The sequence below is a fragment of the Anomaloglossus baeobatrachus genome, chromosome 11 (assembly GCF_048569485.1).
Source record: "Anomaloglossus baeobatrachus isolate aAnoBae1 chromosome 11, aAnoBae1.hap1, whole genome shotgun sequence".
NCBI lineage: Eukaryota > Metazoa > Chordata > Amphibia > Anura > Aromobatidae > Anomaloglossus > Anomaloglossus baeobatrachus.
Window position 1 is genome coordinate 189,414,454 of NC_134363.1, and position 20,948 is coordinate 189,435,401.

Genomic DNA, 20,948 nt, shown 5'->3' on the forward strand with positions numbered 1-20,948 from the left:
ACGCCATAGTGAATGATCTTATAGCGTCCAGCAATGGCATGTTGGATATCTCTCCCCCAGCTCCTTCAGTGGAGGAGTCAGCTTCCCAGCAGGAGAAATCCCATTTCAGTATCTCATGCGTACATTGAGTACTTTTCTGGCCACGCTGACTTCAGAGAAGCAGTCCAGGAACACCACGCTTACCAGATAAGCGTTTCTCCAAATGTATTAAGGATACATGTTATCCCTTTCCCCCTGACGTGGTCAGGCGCTGGACCCAGGGTCCAAAGGTGGATCCCCCAATCTCCAGGCTTGCGGCTAGATCCATAGTTGCAGTGGAGATGGGACTTCACTTAAAGATGCCATTGACAGACAGATGGACCTCTGGTTGAAATCTGTCTATGAAGCTATCGGCGTGTCGGTTGCTCCGGCATTCGCAGCCGTATGGGCACTCTAAGCTATGTCAGCTGGTCTTGCGCAGCTGGTCTTGAGCACAGGTACATCTGTGCCGCAGGTAGCGTCCTTATCCTCGCAATGTCTGCATTGCGACTTACCCTATTAATGCTGTCCGAGAGAGACAGTCGAGGTTTCGGTCCTTCCCAGGCTCGGGCAGGTCCAAATTGTCCTAGTCCAAAAGGGCTCAAAAGGCTCAGAGGGGCTCAGATTCCAGGCGGGCTCAATCACGCCCAAGGAAGGCAGCCAGAGGAACCGCTTCCAAGGCGGTCTCCTCATGAGTTTAAGCTCTCTCTCTCCGCATCCGCGGTTGGTGGCAGACTCTCTCGCCTTGGCGACCTTTAGCTGCCACAGGTCACAGACCGGTGGGTGAGAGACATTGTGTCTCACGCGTACAGGATAGAGTTCTGTTCTCGGCCTCCGGCTCGATTCTTCAGAACTTCCCCACCTACCCACCGAGCCGATGCTCTTCTGCAGGCAGAAGGAGTGGTAATTCCTGTTCCTCTTCAGGAACAAGACACGGTTTTTCCTCCAATCTGATTGTGGGGGACCTAAAACTGCTCAACAAGCACGTGAAGGCCAGGCGGTTCCGGATGGCATCCCTCCGCTCCGTCATTGCCTCAATGTCTCAAGGAGATTTCCTAGCATCAATAGAGGCACCCTCTCAAGAGGCATGCCAACACAGCCTGAGCGTAGCGCTGGAGACTCTCCAGAGTTTCGGGTGGATCATCAACTTCTCAAGGTTAAATCTGACACCGACCCAATCGCTGACATATCTGGGCATGGAGTGTCACGCTCCCTCAGCGATAGTGAAGCTTCCGCTGGACAAACAGCGTTCACTACAGACGGGGGTGCAGTCTCTCCTTCACGGCCAGTCACACCCCTTAACACGCCTCATGCAGAGGCAGTCACTTTCGCGCAGTTTCATCTGCGTCCACTCCAATGTGGCATTCTTTGCCAATGGGATGGGAAGTCGACGTCCCTAGAAGGAACGTCCCCCTTCTCAGACGGTCAAGGACTCTCTTCAGAGGAGTCCATCCTTCAAATCAATGTGCTGGAAATCTGGGCGATGTATCTTGCCCTGCAAGCCTTCCAGCCGTGGCTGGAAAGCACACACATCCGAATTCAGTCAGACAACTCCACAGCGGTGGCATGCATCTACCACCAAGGCGGAACACGCAGTCGGCAAGCCTCCCAGGAAGTCCGGCGGAGTCTGATGGGGGTGGAAGACAGAGCATCCACCATATCCGCAGTTCACATCCCGGGCGCAGAAAACTGGGAAGCAGACTTCCTCAGTTGCCAGGGTATGGACGCAGGGGAAGGGTATCTTCACCCGGACGGTTTTCAGGAAATCTGTCAACGCTGGGGGATGCTGAACGTCGACCTAATAGCGTCTCGGCACAACAACAAGGTTCCGATTTTCATGGCGCGGTATCACGATCAAAGAGCTCTGGCGGCAGACGCCTTAGTTCAGGTTTGGTCGCAGTTCCAGCTACCTATGTGTTTCCCCCTCTGACACTGCTGCCCAGAGGGCTACGCAACATCAGGTCCGTTTGCCGCCGCGCCATCCTCATCGCCACAGACTGGCCGAGGAGGTCGTAGTCCCCGGATCTGTGGCATCTCACGGTCTGCCAACGGTGGGCACTACCAGCCCGGCCAGACTTACTGTCCCAAGGGCCGTTTTTTCCATCTGAATTCTACGGCCCTGAACCTGACGGTATGGCCTTTGAGTCCTGAATCCTAGCGTCTTCAGGATTATCTCAGGACGTCATTGCCACCATGAGACAGACTAGAAAACCGACGTCTGCCAAGATCTACCACAGGACGTGGAAGATATTCTTCTCTTAATGCTCTGCTCAGGGAGTGTCTCCCTGCCCATTTGCATTCCCTACTTTTCCTTCCTTCCTGCAATCTGGTTTGGAAAAAGGTTGTCACTCGGCTCCCTTAAAGGACAAGTCTCAGCGCTATCTGTATTCTTCAGAAGCGCCTAGCACCACTTCCTCAGGTACACACGTTCCTGCAGGAGGTTTGTCACATTGTCCCTCTGTACAAATGGCCGTTGGACCCATGGGATCTGAACAGGGTACTAATTGCTCTCCAGAAGCCGCCCTTCGAGCCTCTGAGAGATGTTTCACTCTCTCGACTTTCCCTGAAAGAGGCCTTTCTGGTAGCGGTCACATCTCTTAGGAGAGTGTTCGAGCTAGCAGCGCTGTCATCCAAAAGCTTCCTTCCTGGTGTTTCACCAAGGCAAGGCAGTGCTGCGCCCGATTCCGGAGTTCTCCCTAAGGTGGTATCCCCCTTTCATCTCAATCAGGATATCTCCTTACCTTCCTTTTGCGTCATCCATTTCATCGATATGAAATGGATTTGCATTTGTTGGATCTGGTGAGAGCACTCAGAATCTACATTTCCCGCACGGCGCCTCAGCGCCGCTCGGATGCACTCTCTGTGCTTGTCGCTAATCAGTGTAAAGAGTCGCAGGCTTCCAAATCCACCCTGGCTCGATGGATCAAGGAACCAATTCTTGAAGCCTACTGTTCTGCTGGGCTTCCGGTTCCATCAGGGCTGAAAGCCCATTCTACCAGAGCCGTGGGTGCGCCCTAGGCATTACGGCACCAGGCTACGGCTCAGCAGGTGTGCCAGGCAGCTACCTGGTCGAGTCTGCACACTTTCACCAAGCATTGTCAGGTGCATACCTACGCTTAGGCGGATGCCAGCTTAGGTAGAAGAGTCCTGCAGGCGGCGGTTGCCTCCTTGTAGGGAAGGGCTGTTTTACAGCTCTAACATGAGGTATTAATTTACCCACCCAGGGACTGCTTTTGGACGTCCCAATCGTCTGGGTCTCCCAATGGAGCGCCGAAGAAGAAGGGAATTTTGTTACTTACCGTAAATTCCTTTTCTTCTAGCTCCAATTGGGAGACCCAGCACCCGCCCTGTTTCCTTCGGGATTTTTGGTTGTTCGGGTACACATGTTGTTCATGTTGAACGGTTTTCAGTTCTCCGATGTTACTTCGGATTGAATTTGTTTAAACCAGTTATTGGCTTTCCTCCTTCTTGCTTTAGCACTAAAACTGAGCAAGCCCGTGATCCCACGGGGGGTGTATAGCCAGAAGGGGAGGGGCCTTACACTTTTTAGTGTAATGCTTTGTGTGGCCTCCGGAGGCAGTAGCTATACACCCAATCGTCTGGGTCTCCCAATTGGAGCTAGAAGAAAAGGAATTTACGGTAAGTAACAAAATTCCCTTCTTTCCTACCTGCCTTCTCTTGTCTTCTCCCCTTCCTGCCTGCCCTCTCTCGTCGTGTCTCCTCCCCTTCCTGCCTGCCCTCTCTTGTCGCGTCTCCTCCCCTTCCTGCCTGCCCTGTCTCATCGCGTCTCCTCCTTTTCCTGCCTGCCCTCTCCCGTCTCCTCCCCTTCCTGCCTGCCCTGTCTCGTCGCGTCTCCTCCCTTTCCTGCCTGCCCTCTCCCGTCTCCTCCCCTTCCTGCCTGCCCTGTCTCATCGTGTCTCCTCCCCTGCCTGCCCTGTCGCGTCTCCTCCCTTTCCTTCCTGCCCTGTGTCGTCGCGTCTCCTCCCCTGCCTGCCCTGTCGCGTCTCCTCCCTTTCCTTCCTGCCCTCTCCTGTTGCGTCTCCTCCCCTGCCTGCCCTGTCGCGTCTCCTCCCTTTCCTTCCTGCCCTCTCCTGTCGCGTCTCCTCCCCTGTCTGCCCTGTTGCGTCTCCTCCCCTGCCTGCCCTGTCGCGTCTCCTCCCTTTCCTTCCTGCCCTCTCCTGTCGCGTCTCCTCCCCTGCCTGCCCTGTCGCGTCTCCTCCCTTTCCTTCCTGCCCTGTCTCGTCGCGTCTCCTCCCCTGCCTGCCCTGTCGCGTCTCCTCCCCTGCCTTTCCTTCCTGCCCTCTCCTGTCGCGTCTCCTCCCTTTCCTCTGTGCAGTATCACGCCTCTGCTTTCTTCTACAGATAACGGGTTATACGGTGACTTTATCCTGGGAGTTTGATGCTCATGTTCAGGAGACTCGAACGCTGCAGTTTGATGGACGGAGCGTCTCACAGACAGGTGACTGCCGCGTCCTCTGCACCTCACAACGGAGGACAACCACATAATGCGGGAAGGGGGGAAACAAGAAAACTGTGTTATTCCCAGAATAAGGGGATCATTTCAGAATAGAAAGTGCCAGAACGAGGGATGTGCGAACACTGAAAAAATAAGGAATGCTGGGATATTTTACTTTTGAAAAATGCAGAATAGTGAGTGCAGCTCTGGAGTGTAATACAGGATATAACTCCGGATCAGTCATGTAATGTATGTACACAGTGACTGCACCAGCAGAATAGGGAGTGCAGCTCTGGAGTATAATACAGGAGGTAACTCAGGATCAGTAATGTAATGTATGTACACAGTGACTGCACCAGCAGAATAGTGAGTGCAGCTCTGGGGTATAATACAGGAGGTTACTCAGGATCAGTAATGTAATGTATGTACACAGTGACTGCACCAGCAGAATAGTGAGTGCAGCTCTGGAGTATAATACAGGAGGTAACTCAGGATCAGTAATGTAATGTATGTACACAGTGACTGCACCAGCAGAATAGTGAGTGCAGCTCTGGAGTCTAATACAGGAGGTAACTCAGGATCAGTAATGTAATGTATGTACACAGTGACTGCACCAGTAGAGTAGTGAGTGCAGCTCTGGAGAAATAATACAGGAGGTAACTCAGGATCAGTAATGTAATGTATGTACACAGTGACTGCACAAGCAGAATAGTGAGTGCAGCTCTGGAGTATAATACAGGAGGTAACTCAGGATCAGTAATGTAATGTATGTACACAGTGACTGCACCAGCAGAATTGTGAGTGCACCTCTGGAGTATAATACAGGAGGTAACTCAGGATCAGTAATGTATGTACACAGAGATTGCGCCAGCAGAATAGTGAGTGCAGCTCTGGAGAATAATACAGGAGGTAACTCAGGATCAGTAATGTAATGTATGTACACAGTGACTGCACCAGCAGAATAGTGAGTGCAGCTCTGGAGTATAATACAGGAGGTAACTCAGGATCAGTAATGTAATGTATGTACACAGTGACTGCAGCAGCAGAATAGTGAGTGCAGCTCTGGAGTATAATACAGGAGGTAACTCAGGATCAGTAATGTATGTACACAGTGACTGCACCAGCAGAATAGTGAGTGCAGCTCTGGGGTATAATACAGGAGGTAACTCAGGATCAGTAATGTATGTACACAGTGATTGCACCAGCAGAATAGTGAGTGCAGCTCTGGAGTATAATACAGGAGGTATCTCCGGTTCGGGGGTGATTGTATGCTGCGGTGACCCTTGGTGACTTGTTCTGTGCACTGATGACTTTCTTGTTGCGGCTCTCTCTTATTTTCCACCGTTTGTTGTTTGTTGTAGTCACCAATCTGACGTCACATACGGAGTACGAGCTTTCGGCGTGGGCGCAGTCCTCCTATGGGGAGAGCTCGGTGGCGTTTGAGCACTTTACCACTAAGGGAACAAGACCAGAGGTCCCAAGTCTGAAAGCAAAAGTAATTAACCAGACGGCGGTGGAGTGCAGCTGGGCGGGCAGCAGGAACGTGGTAAGAGGCTGGTATATTTCATGGTTTTGTCTTGCTTTATCCTCTAGTCACATCCAGATCTGTATTCATAATTCTGCTGGCACCTGATGGCCGTCACTATGGGAGTGCAGGTCAGACTTATGTACTGTGCGTGCCATAATGCAGCATTTACTGGCTCCAGCAGGGGACAGCAGAGACCTAGGAAGCTGCAGAATTACCAGTGCAGCTTTGGATGTGAGTAGAGGACACACTGTACTGAGGCTGGATGTGAGATGATCTGCTGTTACTCTGCCCCTTCGTAGCTGATATAACACAGTATTAGTGGCCGGAGGTCACTGCTGTCAGTAATGTTTCTCCTGATTTCCACAATCAGACATACGGGGTGTTTTACGCCACATCGTTCTCAGAACTGCACCGAAATCCACTCAACGTCACCACAACGCTCCACGACGTGACCATCAGTGTGAACAGAGACGAGCAGTACTTGTTCCTGGTAAGGAAGCCTATGCCTGCCTGCGCCGCAGCCGGTGCCCGTTATAACCTGCCCTGCAGCCGGTGCCCGTTATAACCTGCCCTGCGGCCGGTGCCCGTTATAACCTGCCCTGCGGCCGGTGCCCGTTATAACCTGCCCTGCGGCCGGTGCCCGTTATAACCTGCCCTGCGGCAGGTGCCCGTTATAACCTGCCCTGCGGCCGATGCCCGTTATAGCCTGCCCTGCAGCCGGTGCCCGTTATAACCTGCCCTGCGGCCGGTGCCCGTTATTACCTGCCCTGCAGCCGCTGCCTGTTAAGTGCCCTGCAGCCGGTGCCTGTTTTTACGTGTCCTGCGGCCGGTGCCCATTACTACATGTCCTGATATAACGGGCATCTCTGTTATCAGGTGCGGGTCACGTCCCCGTATCAGGGACCCCCGTCAGACTATGCCGTGGTCAAGATGATTCCTGACAACCGTCTGCCGCCGCGCCATCTACACGCCGTCCACGTGGAGAAAACCTTTGTGGTGATGAAGTGGGAGTCGCCGTACGATTCACCGGACAGTGAATTAGTGAGTGATGGCCCCATGTGATACATATAATCCCTGCGTGTCGTGACCGCGCTCCATCCCGTACTATGGTGTATCAGCACACAGCTGCGGTGCGTTACAGTGTGTCAGTGTAGGCGATCAGCAGATTGTTTAGTCCGCAGAGGATCGTTTTGCTGATACACTGTAGCTGTGCGCTGCCTCCATTCATAGTCAACAAGCAGAGATCTTACATTATCATTGTGCTCTATGCGGAGGTCTGTGCAGGCGGCATCGCTCTCAGGACACCCCTATATTCCAGGCGTACATCGTCTCCATGAAAGATTTAATAATGAAGACCGAGAAGAGTTACAAAGTGAACACCCGAAACAGCACCGTGGAGTTCAGGATCGGAAACCTGGAGCCCGGGGGCAAATACAGCGTGATCGTCCAACTGCGGAACATGAGCAAAGAGGCCAGCGCCAAAGTCAGCACAGGTGAGAGCAACACGCAGGACACAGCCGAGAGGCAAAGTCAGCACAGGTGAGAGCAACACGCAGGACACAGCCGAGAGGCAAAGTCAGCACAGGTGAGAGGAACACGCAGGACACAGCCGAGAGGCAAAGTCAGCACAGGTGAGAGCAAAACGCAGGACACAGCCGAGAGGCAAAGTCAGCACAGGTGAGAGGAACACGCAGGACACAGCCGAGAGGCAAAGTCAGCACAGGTGAGAGGAACACGCAGGACACAGCCGAGAGGCAAAGTCAGCACAAGTGAGAGGAAAACGCAGGACACAGCCGAGCGGCAGAGTCAGCACAGGCGAGAGGAAAACGCAGGACACAGCCGAGAGGCAGAGTCAGCACAGGTGAGAGGAACACGCAGGACACAGCCGAGAGGCAAAGTCAGCACAGGTGAGAGGAACACGCAGGACACAGCTGAGAGGCAAAGTCAGCACAGGTGAGAGGAAAACGCAGGACACAGCCGAGAGGCAAAGTCAGCACAGGTGAGAGGAACACGCAGGACACAGCCGAGAGGCAAAGTCAGCACAGGCGAGAGGAACACGCAGGACACAGCCGAGAGGCAAAGTCAGCACAGGTGAGAGCAACACGCAGGACACAGCCGAGAGGCAAAGTCAGCACAGGTGAGAGCAACACGCAGGACACAGCCGAGAGGCAAAGTCAGCACAGGTGAGAGCAACACGCAGGACACAGCCGAGAGGCAGAGTCAGCACAGGTGAGAGGAAAACGCAGGACACAGCCGAGAGGTAAAGTCAGCACAGGTGAGAGCAACACGCAGGACACAGCCGAGAGGCAAAGTCAGCACAGGTGAGAGCAACACGCAGGACACAGCCGAGAGGCAGAGTCAGCACAGGTGAGAGGAAAACGCAGGACACAGCCGAGAGGCAAAGTCAGCACAGGTGAGAGGAACACGCAGGACACAGCCGAGAGGCAAAGTCAGCACAGGCGAGAGGAAAAGGCAGGAGACAGCCGAGAGGCAAAGTCAGCACAGGTGAGAGGAAAACGCAGGACACAGCCGAGAGGCAAAGTCAGCACAGGCGAGAGGAACACGCAGGACACAGCCGAGAGGCAAAGTCAGCACAGGCGAGAGGAACACGCAGGACACAGCCGAGAGGCAAAGTCAGCACAGGTGAGAGCAACACGCAGGACACAGCCGAGAGGCAAAGTCAGCACAGGTGAGAGCAACACGCAGGACACAGCCGAGAGGCAAAGTCAGCACAGGTGAGAGCAACACGCAGGACACAGCCGAGAGGCAAAGTCAGCACAGGTGAGAGGAACACGCAGTACACAGCCGAGAGGCAAAGTCAGCACAGGTGAGAGGAACACGCAGGACACAGCCGAGAGGCAAAGTCAGCACAGGTGAGAGCAACACGCAGGACACAGCCGAGAGGCAAAGTCAGCACAGGTGAGAGGAAAACGCAGGACACAGCCGAGAGGCAAAGTCAGCACAGGTGAGAGGAACACGCAGGACACAGCCGAGAGGCAAAGTCAGCACAGGTGAGAGCAACACGCAGGACACAGCCGAGAGGCAAAGTCAGCACAGGTGAGAGGAACACGCAGGACACAGCCGAGAGGCAAAGTCAGCACAGGTGAGAGGAACACGCAGGGCACAGCCGAGAGGCAAAGTCAGCACAGGTGAGAGGAACACGCAGGACACAGCCGAGAGGCAAAGTCAGCACAGGTGAGAGGAACACGCAGGACACAGCCGAGAGGCAAAGTCAGCACAGGTGAGAGGAACACGCAGGACACAGCCGAGAGGCAAAGTCAGCACAGGTGAGAGCAACACGCAGGACACAGCCGAGAGGCAAAGTCAGCACAGGTGAGAGCAAAACGCAGGACACAGCTGAGAGGCAAAGTCAGCACAGGTGAGAGGAACACGCAGGACACAGCCGAGAGGCAAAGTCAGCACAGGTGAGAGGAACACGCAGGACACAGCCGAGAGGCAAACTCAGCACAAGTGAGAGGAAAACGCAGGACACAGCCGAGCGGCAGAGTCAGCACAGGCGAGAGGAAAACGCAGGACACAGCCGAGAGGCAGAGTCAGCACAGGTGAGAGGAACACGCAGGACACAGCCGAGAGGCAAAGTCAGCACAGGTGAGAGGAACACGCAGGACACAGCTGAGAGGCAAAGTCAGCACAGGTGAGAGGAAAACGCAGGACACAGCCGAGAGGCAAAGTCAGCACAGGTGAGAGGAACACGCAGGACACAGCCGAGAGGCAAAGTCAGCACAGGCGAGAGGAACACGCAGGACACAGCCGAGAGGCAAAGTCAGCACAGGTGAGAGCAACACGCAGGACACAGCCGAGAGGCAAAGTCAGCACAGGTGAGAGCAACACGCAGGACACAGCCGAGAGGCAAAGTCAGCACAGGTGAGAGCAACACGCAGGACACAGCCGAGAGGCAGAGTCAGCACAGGTGAGAGGAAAACGCAGGACACAGCCGAGAGGTAAAGTCAGCACAGGTGAGAGCAACACGCAGGACACAGCCGAGAGGCAAAGTCAGCACAGGTGAGAGCAACACGCAGGATACAGCCGAGAGGCAGAGTCAGCACAGGTGAGAGGAAAACGCAGGACACAGCCGAGAGGCAAAGTCAGCACAGGTGAGAGGAACACGCAGGACACAGCCGAGAGGCAAAGTCAGCACAGGCGAGAGGAAAAGGCAGGAGACAGCCGAGAGGCAAAGTCAGCACAGGTGAGAGGAAAACGCAGGACACAGCCGAGAGGCAAAGTCAGCACAGGCGAGAGGAACACGCAGGACACAGCCGAGAGGCAAAGTCAGCACAGGCGAGAGGAACACGCAGGACACAGCCGAGCAGCAGAGTCAGCACAGGTGAGAGGAACACGCAGGACACAGCCGAGAGGCAAAGTCAGCACAGGCGAGAGGAACACGCAGGACACAGCCGAGAGGCAAAGTCAGCACAGGTGAGAGGAAAACGCAGGACACAGCCGAGAGGCAAAGTCAGCACAGGTGAGAGGAACACGCAGGACACAGCCGAGAGGCAAAGTCAGCACAGGCGAGAGGAACACGCAGGACACAGCCGAGAGGCAAAGTCAGCACAGGTGAGAGCAACACGCAGGACACAGCCGAGAGGCAAAGTCAGCACAGGTGAGAGCAACACGCAGGACACAGCCGAGAGGCAAAGTCAGCACAGGTGAGAGCAACACGCAGGACACAGCCGAGAGGCAGAGTCAGCACAGGTGAGAGGAAAACGCAGGACACAGCCGAGAGGTAAAGTCAGCACAGGTGAGAGCAACACGCAGGACACAGCCGAGAGGCAAAGTCAGCACAGGTGAGAGCAACACGCAGGACACAGCCGAGAGGCAGAGTCAGCACAGGTGAGAGGAAAACGCAGGACACAGCCGAGAGGCAAAGTCAGCACAGGTGAGAGGAACACGCAGGACACAGCCGAGAGGCAAAGTCAGCACAGGCGAGAGGAAAAGGCAGGAGACAGCCGAGAGGCAAAGTCAGCACAGGTGAGAGGAAAACGCAGGACACAGCCGAGAGGCAAAGTCAGCACAGGCGAGAGGAACACGCAGGACACAGCCGAGAGGCAAAGTCAGCACAGGCGAGAGGAACACGCAGGACACAGCCGAGCAGCAGAGTCAGCACAGGTGAGAGGAACACGCAGGACACAGCCGAGAGGCAAAGTCAGCACAGGCGAGAGGAACACGCAGGACACAGCCGAGAGGCAAAGTCAGCACAGGTGAGAGGAAAACGCAGGACACAGCCGAGAGGCAAAGTCAGCACAGGTGAGAGGAACACGCAGGACACAGCCGAGAGGCAAAGTCAGCACAGGTGAGAGCAACACGCAGGACACAGCCGAGAGGCAAAGTCAGCACAGGTGAGAGGAACACGCAGGACACAGCCGAGAGGCAAAGTCAGCACAGGTGAGAGGAAAACGCAGGACACGGCCGAGAGGCAAAGTCAGCACAGGTGAGAGGAAAACGCAGGACACGGCCGAGAGGCAAAGTCAGCACAGGTGAGAGAAAAACGCAGGACACAGCCGAGAGGCAGTCAGCACAGGTGAGAGGAAAACGCAGGACACAGCCGAGAGGCAAAGTCAGCACAGGTGAGAGCAACACGCAGGACACAGCCGAGAGGCAAAGTCAGCACAGGTGAGAGGAAAACGCAGGACACAGCCGAGAGGTGGACGTGTGAGTGACCACCGCCATCTCAATCCACCGCCCTGCCGCATAATTACATCTAAACACTCAGCCCCACATTACCTGGCTTTTTCTACACTTTTCCTCAGTTCCTCTGTCTGCTCCAGAAGCCTTGAAGCTCATCTTTGAGAAAGATCACGTTCTCCTGTTCTGGAAGAGTTTAGCACTTAGAGAGAAATACTTCAACGAGTCCCGAGTAAGTATACAGTAAAATGACTCCAGAGCTGCACTCACTATTCTGCTGGTGCAGTCACTGTGTACATACATTACTGATCCTGAGTTACCTCCTGTATTATACTCCAGAGCTGCACTCACTCTTCTGCTGGTGCAGTCACTGTGCACATACATTACATTACTGATCCTGAGTTACCTCCTGTATTATGCTCCAGAGCTGCACTCACTATTCTGCTGGTGCAGTCACTGTGTACATACATTACTGATCCTGAGTTACCTCCTGTATTATACTCCAGAGCTGCACTCACTCTTCTGCTGGTGCAGTCACTGTGTATATACATTACATTACTGATCCTGAGTTACCTCCTGTATTATGCTCCAGAGCTGCACTCACTATTCTGCTGGTGCAGTCACTGTGTACATACATTACAGATCCTGGGTTACCTCCTGTATTATACTCCAGAGCTGCGCTCACTATTCTGCTGGTGCAGTCACTGTGTACATACATTACAGATGCTGAGTTACCTCCTGTATTATCCTCAAGAGCTGCACTCTCTATTCTGCTGGTGCAGTCACTGTGTACATACATTACTGATCCTGAGTTACCTCCTGTATTATCCTCCAGAGCTGCACTCTCTATTCTGCTGGTGCAGTCACTGTGTACATACATATACTGATCCTGAGTTACCTCCTGTATTATGCTCCAGAGCTGCACTCACTATTCTGCTGGTGCAGTCACTGTGTACATACATTACAGATCCTGAGTTACCTCCTGTATTATGCTCCAGAGCTGCGCTCAGTGTTCTGCCTTGCTCTCCTGCTGCAGGGTTATGAAGTGCGCATGTTTGATAGCTCCAGTAATATTTCCGTCTCTCTGGGAAACACTTCTGAGAACTTCTTCAGGATTTCCAGTCTGCAGCTGGGTCACAGTTACACGTTCAGCGTGCAGGCTCGGTGTCTGTCCGGCGCTCAGCTGTGCGGGGATCAGGCGCGGCTTCTCTATGACCACCTTGGAGCGGGTAAGATGTCTGCGGCTTCTGTAATGATGATGTACCTTGTTGCTGCCTCTGCTTGCTGTCAGTGAAGGGTTTTCTTATTACTGTCGGCTCATTTACATTGAGTCAGATACAGGACAGGCTCGGGGCGAGCGTCCGTATTCACTGACAGCAGCAGATGTGTGGGATGTGATTGACAGATGCAGGTAACAGCAGATGTGTGATTTGCCTTCGTTCCTCTGCTGTTTTCAGGAGTGGACCCTCTGCCCTCCACCGGCGTGCAGTCCTCGGACGTGGCTTCTATCGTGGTCCCGGTCCTCTTCCTGCTGTTGGTGGCCACCGGCTGTGGCTTCGTTATATTGTACATGCGACACCGGCGGCTTCAGAACAGCTTCACCGCATTTGCAAACAGTCACTACAGCTCCCGCCTCGGAGCCGCCATCTTCTCATCCGGTGACGATATCGGTGAGACACGCGGCTCGTTACCAGTATAAAAATGACCTGCGCTACTGGTCGCCTGCAGCCTACTGGGGGGGGGACTTCCAGATTCTTGTGGACAGCCCTATTATACGTGGTTACAAACAGCCGGGGAGATCACACAGACATCCCACCGCTGCCACCAAGGTGGTGTCTGTGTCCGGGGGCGGTGTCTATGTCCAGGGTGGTGGCCATGTCAGGTGGGGGTGTGGTGGCCGTGTGAGGACTGGTGGCGGTGGCCTTCTCCATGGCGGTGGCTGTGTCAGGAGCGGGGGTGGTGGCTGTGTCTGGTGGTGGTGGCGGTGCCCGTGTCAGGAGTGGGGGTGGTGGCTGTGTCTGGTGGGGGTGGTGGCTGTGTCTGGGGGCGGTGGTGGTGGCCGTCTCTGAGGAGGTGGCAGTGTCAGGAAGGGGGGGGTGGTGGCTGTGTCACGGGCAGTGGTGGTGGCCATGTCAGGAGTGGGGGTGGTGGCTGTCTCTGAAGCAGTGGCTGTGTCAGGCAGAAGTGGTAATGGCTGTGTCGGGGGTGGTGTCAGGAGCTGGAGTGGTGGCTGTGTCTGGGGGCAGTGGTGGTGTCGGGAGCGGGGGAGGTGTCTGGGGTGGTGACAGTGTCAGGAGCCGGGGTGGTGGCAGTGTCAGGGGCAGTGATGGTGTCTGGGGTGGTGGCCGTATGAGGAGTGGTGGTGGCGGTGGCCTTCTCCGTGGCGGTGGCCTTCTCCGTGGCGGTGGCCTTCTCCGTGGCGGTGGCCGTGTCAGGACTGGTGGTGGTGGTGGCGGCCATGTCAGGAGGGGGGTGTGGTGGCAGTGTTTGGGGCGGTGGCCGTGGGAGGACTGGTGGCGGTGGCCTTCTCCATGGTGGTCGCCGTGTCAGGAGCGGGGGTGGTGGCTGTGTCTGGTGGTGGTGGCGGTGCCCGTGTCAGGAGCGGGGGTGGTGGCTGTGTCTGGAGGCGGTGGTGGTGGCCGTGTGAGGAGTGGTGGTGGTGGCCGTTTTTGAGGAGGTGGCAGTGTCAGGAAGGGGGGGGTGGCTGTGTCTGGTGGCGGTGGCCGTGTGAGGACTGGTGGTGGTGGCCTTCCCCGTGGTGGTGGCCTTGTCGGGAGTGGGGGTGGTGGCTGTGTCTGGTGGCGGTGGCCGTGTGAGGACTGGTGGTGGTGGCCTTCCCCGTGGCGGTGGCCGTGTCAGGAGCGGGGGTGGTGGCCGTGTGAGGAGTGGTGGTGGTGGCCGTTTTTGAGGAGGTGGCAGTGTCAGGAATGGGGGGGTGGCTGTGTCTGGTGGCGGTGGCCGTGTGAGGACTGGTGGTGGTGGCCGTGTCGGGAGCGGGGGTGGTGGCTGTGTCTGGTGGCGGTGGCCGTGTGAGGACTGGTGGTGGTGGCCTTCCTTGTGGTGGTGGCCGTGTCAGGAGCGGGGGGTGGTGGCTGTGTCTGGTGGCGGTGGCCATGTGAGGACTGGTGGTGGTGGCCTTCCTTTTGGCGGTGGCCGTGTCGGGAGCGGGGGTGGTGGCTGTGTCGGGAGCGGGGGTGGTGGCTGTGTCTGGGGACTGGTGGTGGTGGCCTTCTCCGTGGCGGTGCTCGCGGTGCTGACCCCTTCTCTTCTTCTTCCAGGTGATGATGATGACGACGCTCCGATGATCACCGGCTTTTCAGACGACGTTCCCATGGTGATCGCGTGATTCGCCGCCGCCGGTTGTAAACCAAATTGCTGTACATATTTGTTTTCGGAGGCTTGGTCCTTCCGGCGCGCTCCGGATTTCCCGCACTTTTCGGTTGCGACACCTTATTTTTATATGGGCCAAAAAAACTTTCTCATCGACTGTGAAATGCAAAATAGCGATCTCTGTAACCAAACCTGGGCGTTCCGGTGAGCGGAGAGCGCCCCCTTCAGCCCGGCCTCGCCTGTGTCTGCTGTAAATGTGAAGATATGTAATATATATACCTGCGTGTGTGTGCGGAGCCCGTGCGGCCGGCGTCCTGGACGCGCAGCGATGGGGACGTTCTGCGAGGTGCCTTACTGACCGCTTACAGGAGGAGACCGGACCGCGCACCGCAGCTTGTGGCTTCTGAACCGCCCTCGTTTTCCGCCGTGCTTTTTAGGTACAGTGATTGGCGCTGAAGGGGTTAATCTTTTTGGTCCGTGTTTGCGGGCTGTTCAGCTCCTGTCCGCTCTCGGGGACCCCCTCACTGTGCCCCCCAGTCCTGTGCTTGGAGGTGATTAGCACTGTATGACGGTAGAAATTCCCACTAATGACTTGTGGAAAGGTCCAGGACCCTACGGTGCGACCCGGCTTTCCCACAGACACCGGCAAGGCCTGAATTAGTCCGTAGCTACTCACATCAGCTATTCAGGGCTTTTGGAAAGCTGGGTGACTACCTGGAGAGCTCCGGTTTCAGCTCCATATTGATTTTCACCCACCTGAAAACCCGCTCTTCCTGGGACGTTGCTGTATGACAAGGCAGATTAACCATTCAGAGCCCTCGGAAAGTTGAGTGTCAGCTAGTAAAGCTATTTTCACCCAACTTTCCCAAGCCCTTGAATAATCCGTTTGTGGCAGAATGTATGGACAGATTGGCTGTTCAGGACTCCTGGAAAGCTGGGTGACGTGTGGACGCTGTATAACAGCTATGTCCATTATTACCCAGTTTTGGGTGCCCAGAGCTGCGCCCGTAATTCTTCCGTCCACCCAGGATTGCCACTATGATAATACTTCAGTAGAGCAGCGACGGTGGTGCGTGTCTCCCGGAGCCATGGGTTGCGTGCCAACCATGTGTGATCCCTCGGCGATACGTGTTCCCCCAGAGCCGCGTCAGTGCGTGTTTCCCTCGGAGACGCAGGGTGCGTGTTCTTCTGAAGCCGCGTCAGTGCGCGTTTTTCCCCCCGGAGCCGCGTCAGTGCGCGTTTCCCCCCCGGAGCTGCGTCAGTACGCGTTACCCCCCCCCCCCCCGGAGCCGCGGGGTGCGCATTTTTCCCCCCGGAGCCGCTGGGTGCGCGCTCCCCAGTGATGCCGCATGGCCGCCGCGCTCCAGAGTGTGACTGTATATAGAGAGTGTGTGATTAATGTTGCTCTGTGGTTCCTGCACTCTGTTCTTCTCTGTGATTTTTCGGGCCGTGTCTGGACCAGAATGAGTGTCCCGTCCATACAGCTGACCTCCGTTAGGCTATGTTCACACACTGCGTTTTTTACCTGCGTTTTTGGTCCGTTTTTGCTGCAGAAATTTCTTGAGAAATTCTTGAAACCTTTCTGCAGACATTCCCCAGCAAAACCTATGGCAAAAAAAATTAGCTGTGCACACACTGCGTTTTTTTCTTAAGAAAATTCTTTCAGTAGATTTTCTTAAGAAAAAGAATGAGCAGTCGCTTCTTTTCTGCAGCTAACTGCATTATTTGCCATAGATAATTGGCACAATAACGCAGGGAGCAACCAGCGGTAAAAACGCACCAAAAACGCGGCAAAAACGCAGGTGCACTCTTAAGAAATTTCTTAAGAAAAATCATTTTTCTAGTGTGAACATAGCCTTACAGTGTGCCAGTATGAGTGTGCAGCTGCCGCCGGGGCAGAGGCTTGGACAGCAGCACCATTAGTTCTCCCAGGTCGGGGCCATCGGTCTCATCCGCTTTACCTTTCAAATTCTTCCCAGTTGTTAGATCTCTGCTTGATGTCAGTGACTGGAAACGCTCTGGAGCCGGATACGATTGTGTCCTCTGAGCCACAGACCGATACATTGCAGCTCAGCCAGAATACAATGTTACAAACCCTCAGCCGTGATAACAACCACTGAATGAAAGTGAGAGGGATTCCATTCACTGACAGCAAATGCAGATTGTGAAAAGGGCGAGAAACTGAAATGTGAAGATTGTTTTAAAGTCATAAAACTTTTCCTTATCTGCTGATTGAGCTGCTTTGGAAACTCTTGGGTTTTCTCCTGATGTGCCGGAGCCCACAGCTCGCCGGCCGTTTCTGGCTCTTGTTTCTCCCCATGTGCCGGTCCGGAGCCCACAGCTCGCTGGCCGTTTCTCGCTCTTGTTTCTCCCCATGTGCCGGTCCGGAGCCCACAGCTCGCCGGCCGTTTCTGGCTCTTGTTTCTCCCCATGTGCTGGTCCGGAGCTCGACGGCCATTTCTCGCTCTTGTTTCTCCCCATGTGCCGGTCTGGAGCCCACAGCTCGCCGGCCATTTCTCGCTCTTTCTCCCGATGTGCCGGTCCAGAACTCGCAGCTCACCAGCCGTTTCTCCCTCTTGTTTCTCCCCATGTGCCGGTCCGGAGCTCGCAGCTTGCAGGCCATTTCTTGCTCTTGTTTCTCCCGTTGTGCCATTCCTCCCTCTTGTTTCTCCCCATGTGCCGGTCCGGAGCCCACAGCTCGCTGGCCGTTCCTCTCTCTTGTTTCTCCCCATATGCTGGTCTGGAGCTCGCCGGCCGTTTCTCGCTCTTGTTTCTCCCCATGTGCCGGTCCAGAGCCCACAGCTCGCCGGCCGTTTCTTGCTCTTGTTTCTCCCCATGTGCCGGTCCGGAGCTCGCCGGCCATTTCTTGCTCTTGTTTCTCCCCATGTGCCGGTCCGGAGCCCAGAGCTTGCCGGCCATTTCTTGCTCTTGTTTCTCCCGATGTGCCGGTCCGGAGCCCACAGCTCGCCGGCCGTTCCTCTCTCTTGTTTCTCCCCATGTGCTGGTCTGGAGCTCGCCGGCCGTTTCTCGCTCTTGTTTCTCCCGATGTGCCGGTCCAGAGCCCACAGCTCGCCGGCCGTTCCTCGCTCTTGCTTCGCCCTGTTGGAGGATTGTGGCGCCCCCGGGTGGTCGACTCAGGGCAGGCCCGTATAGCTGACACTTGGCTTCTTTTGTTTGTTTTTTTTTTAACCCTTCACTGAGCGTCTCTCCATTCCTTTCACCCCATTGGACGCTGGTTAGCGGTTCCCGCCATATGAGCGCCATTACTGCGCTTTCGCCACACGGACGTTATTCTCTCGTATCCGACAGGCACAGAGCAGTCAGGTTGTGTCAGGGCCCTAAAATCTCAGGAATGTAGCGTAGTGCCACGTCAGTGCTGAGCAGGAGCGTGGCGGTCACGTGGCGGCCGCTGTGTGTGATACGTCCTTGTAACTATGTATGTAATTTGTGTGATTGTGTGCGCCATTTGTTTTACAGATATTTTCTGTGTAGACTTGTAGCTGCGGCATTTTACTATTTTTATTTATCTTTTTTTTTTCTAAATCACCAGCATCAAAAAAATTGCCAAAATTTCCCCGAGAATAATATGGAGCAGGGTCCCCTCCCCCACACCCCTGCGTTACAGCTTGTCCTATACTCGTCACATCCAGAGCTGCACTCATAATTCTGCTTGTTACTTCCTACTAGACATCACGATGCAGCTACCGCTCGGGGCATGACTGGAGGAGAAGATCAGACTTGTCAGCAGAATTGTGAATGCAGCTCTTGGTGTGCTGTGTAATGAGCCGTGCAGCCATGTTTTCTTCAGCCCCGTCTCCTCGTTCACTGCCCGCAGCAGAGGTACGATGTATTTGCACATTCATGCCCCCTCACCTTATTGTAAGCAATATGCGATGACTTGTGCCATATCACTGGACGCGGGACGCTGCGCAGCATCAGCAGTGCCCGGCGCCGCTTATCATACATTCCAGTAACGAGCGTTACCCTAATAATGACTTATCTCCAGTAGCTGCAGCCAATCAGTGGACGACTTTCATCCTCTGCACTAGTAAAGTCTCTGGAGTCTGACTGGCTGCAGCGCTGTTTATATCACATCGCCGTCTGTACCCGGGCATCTCCGGCTGCGCCGTCTGTACCCGGACATCTCGGGGCGCTCAGTCTGTGCCCGGGCATCTCGGGGCGCTCCGTCTGTGCCCGGGCGTCTCCGGCCGCGCTGTCTGTGCCCGGGTGTCTCTGAGCGCTCCGTCTGTACCCGGGCATCTCGGGGCGCTCCGTCTGTACCCGGGCATCTCGGGGCGCTCCGTCTGTGCCCGGGCGTCTCCGGCCGCTCCGTCTGTACCCGGGCGTCTCCGGCCGCTCCGTCTGTACCCGGGCATCTCGGGGCGCTCCGTCTGTGCCCGGGTGTCTCCAGCCGCTCCGTCTGTACCTGGGCGTCTCCGGCCGCTCCGTCTGTACCTGGGTGTCTCTGGGCGCTCAGTCTGTGCCCGGGCATCTCCGGCCGTGCCGTCTGTACCCGGGCGTCTCAGAGCGCTCCGTCTGCACCCGGGCGTCTCGGAGCGCTCCGTCTGTACCCGGGCATCTCGGGGCGCTCAGTCTGCACCCGGGCGTCTCGGAGCGCTCCGTCTGTACCCGGGCATCTCAGGGCGCTCAGTCTGCACCCAGGCATCTCTCTCTGCATATAACTATATATTAGGGAATTACATTGTGAGCGATTACCCATAATATAGTATTTTCCCAGAATGCCTTGCTCAGGGCAGCAGCGCGTTGCCACTACTTACCTGCCAGCGCCCTCTTGTGTCTGAAATCTGCATCTGCTCATGAGGACCTGGACTTCTTTTGACCTATGACAACACTGCCTGGAAGAGACATGTACAGACTGTGTGATTGGTGCATTAGTGCGGCCCCTTTAAGCAATTGCTCATAATGCAGTCTCCTAATGCTCCGCTGTGACGCCTCCGGGCCGGATTCCTCTTTATGCTCTGTTTTTGGTCGGAGTCCCCATAAGATGCAGAAAATGAAGTATAAATCTGTTGTAATGACGGCGCGACCCTCGCCCGGCACCTCTGACCCCCATTAACCCCTCACAGACCCCCGTACAGACCCCCTCACAGACCCCCGTACAGACCCCCATACTCCGCCGCCACAGACGGTTTTATTCCACTTTTTGTGCCTTTTTATGTTTCGTGTCTTTGGATTTTATGTTAACGTTTGTTTTTATCTTTGCATTAAAATTTATTTGGATCAAAGACTTTGTTCTCGATGATTTCTGCCCCCGGACATGAATGATGGGGGTTGTAGTGGTAACGGGCGGTGTCAGCAGAGTCCGGCTACGAGCCCCAGCACCGCGCCAATAACCTCGCTGAGGGGTCACCCCGAAAATAAGAGGGGAACAAAGAGGTAAGCGCAGAATAATTGTAGAATCTGCAGATGCCGCTCCTCAGTGCTCCACGGCCGCCAGTCACAAGCCGCAATATCCAGGGCCCCAGAACAATGGCCGCAGTCAGGCTCATCAGCTGGAGGCCTTGGTGCAGGGATACAGTGTAACTGCAGGGATCCGCTACTGTTTCTGCCTTGTGGCCCTCATCAGTGACAGACGTGGTTGTACAGCGCAGATCCAGGGGCCCTGCTGGACTCGTATGACTGTTCCTTTCGTCCCTCCCGTCCTCAACCGCACTGGTCACATTGTGGGAAGACGGTACTGTACGGATCTGTGACCCTCCTGCCTTGTGCTACTGATGAGACACGAGACTGGAACATCTGTGTGTGAAGGAAGGGCTCCAAACCTCCAGGCCATATCCACCTGTCCTGTCCCCTTCATCACACCAGCCCCTCTGGTCTATTTCCAGACCCCTGTTGTGTCCTGTCCCCTTCATTTCCAGACCCCATCATGGCACCAGCCCCTCTAGTTTATTTCTGGACCCCGTTGCAGCACCAGCCCCTCGGGTTTATTTCCGGACCCCATCGTGGCACCAG

General features: G+C 55.4%; 1 protein-coding gene across 1 annotated transcript in view; it reads left to right on the forward strand.

The window, feature by feature from the left end:
* SORL1 (sortilin related receptor 1) overlaps positions 1–20,221 on the forward strand; it is a 156,103-nt gene extending 135,882 nt beyond the window's left edge. The window contains exons 32-40 of the mRNA XM_075327372.1: positions 4,381–4,477; positions 5,836–6,020; positions 6,373–6,492; positions 6,879–7,043; positions 7,321–7,495; positions 11,771–11,877; positions 12,682–12,874; positions 13,103–13,315; positions 14,924–20,221. Coding sequence (XP_075183487.1) covers positions 4,381–4,477; positions 5,836–6,020; positions 6,373–6,492; positions 6,879–7,043; positions 7,321–7,495; positions 11,771–11,877; positions 12,682–12,874; positions 13,103–13,315; positions 14,924–14,991 — 1,323 coding nt within the window. The 3' untranslated portion in view covers positions 14,992–20,221. The remainder of the gene's footprint in view (positions 1–4,380; positions 4,478–5,835; positions 6,021–6,372; positions 6,493–6,878; positions 7,044–7,320; positions 7,496–11,770; positions 11,878–12,681; positions 12,875–13,102; positions 13,316–14,923) is intronic.
* The last annotated feature ends 727 nt before the right edge of the window (positions 20,222–20,948 follow it).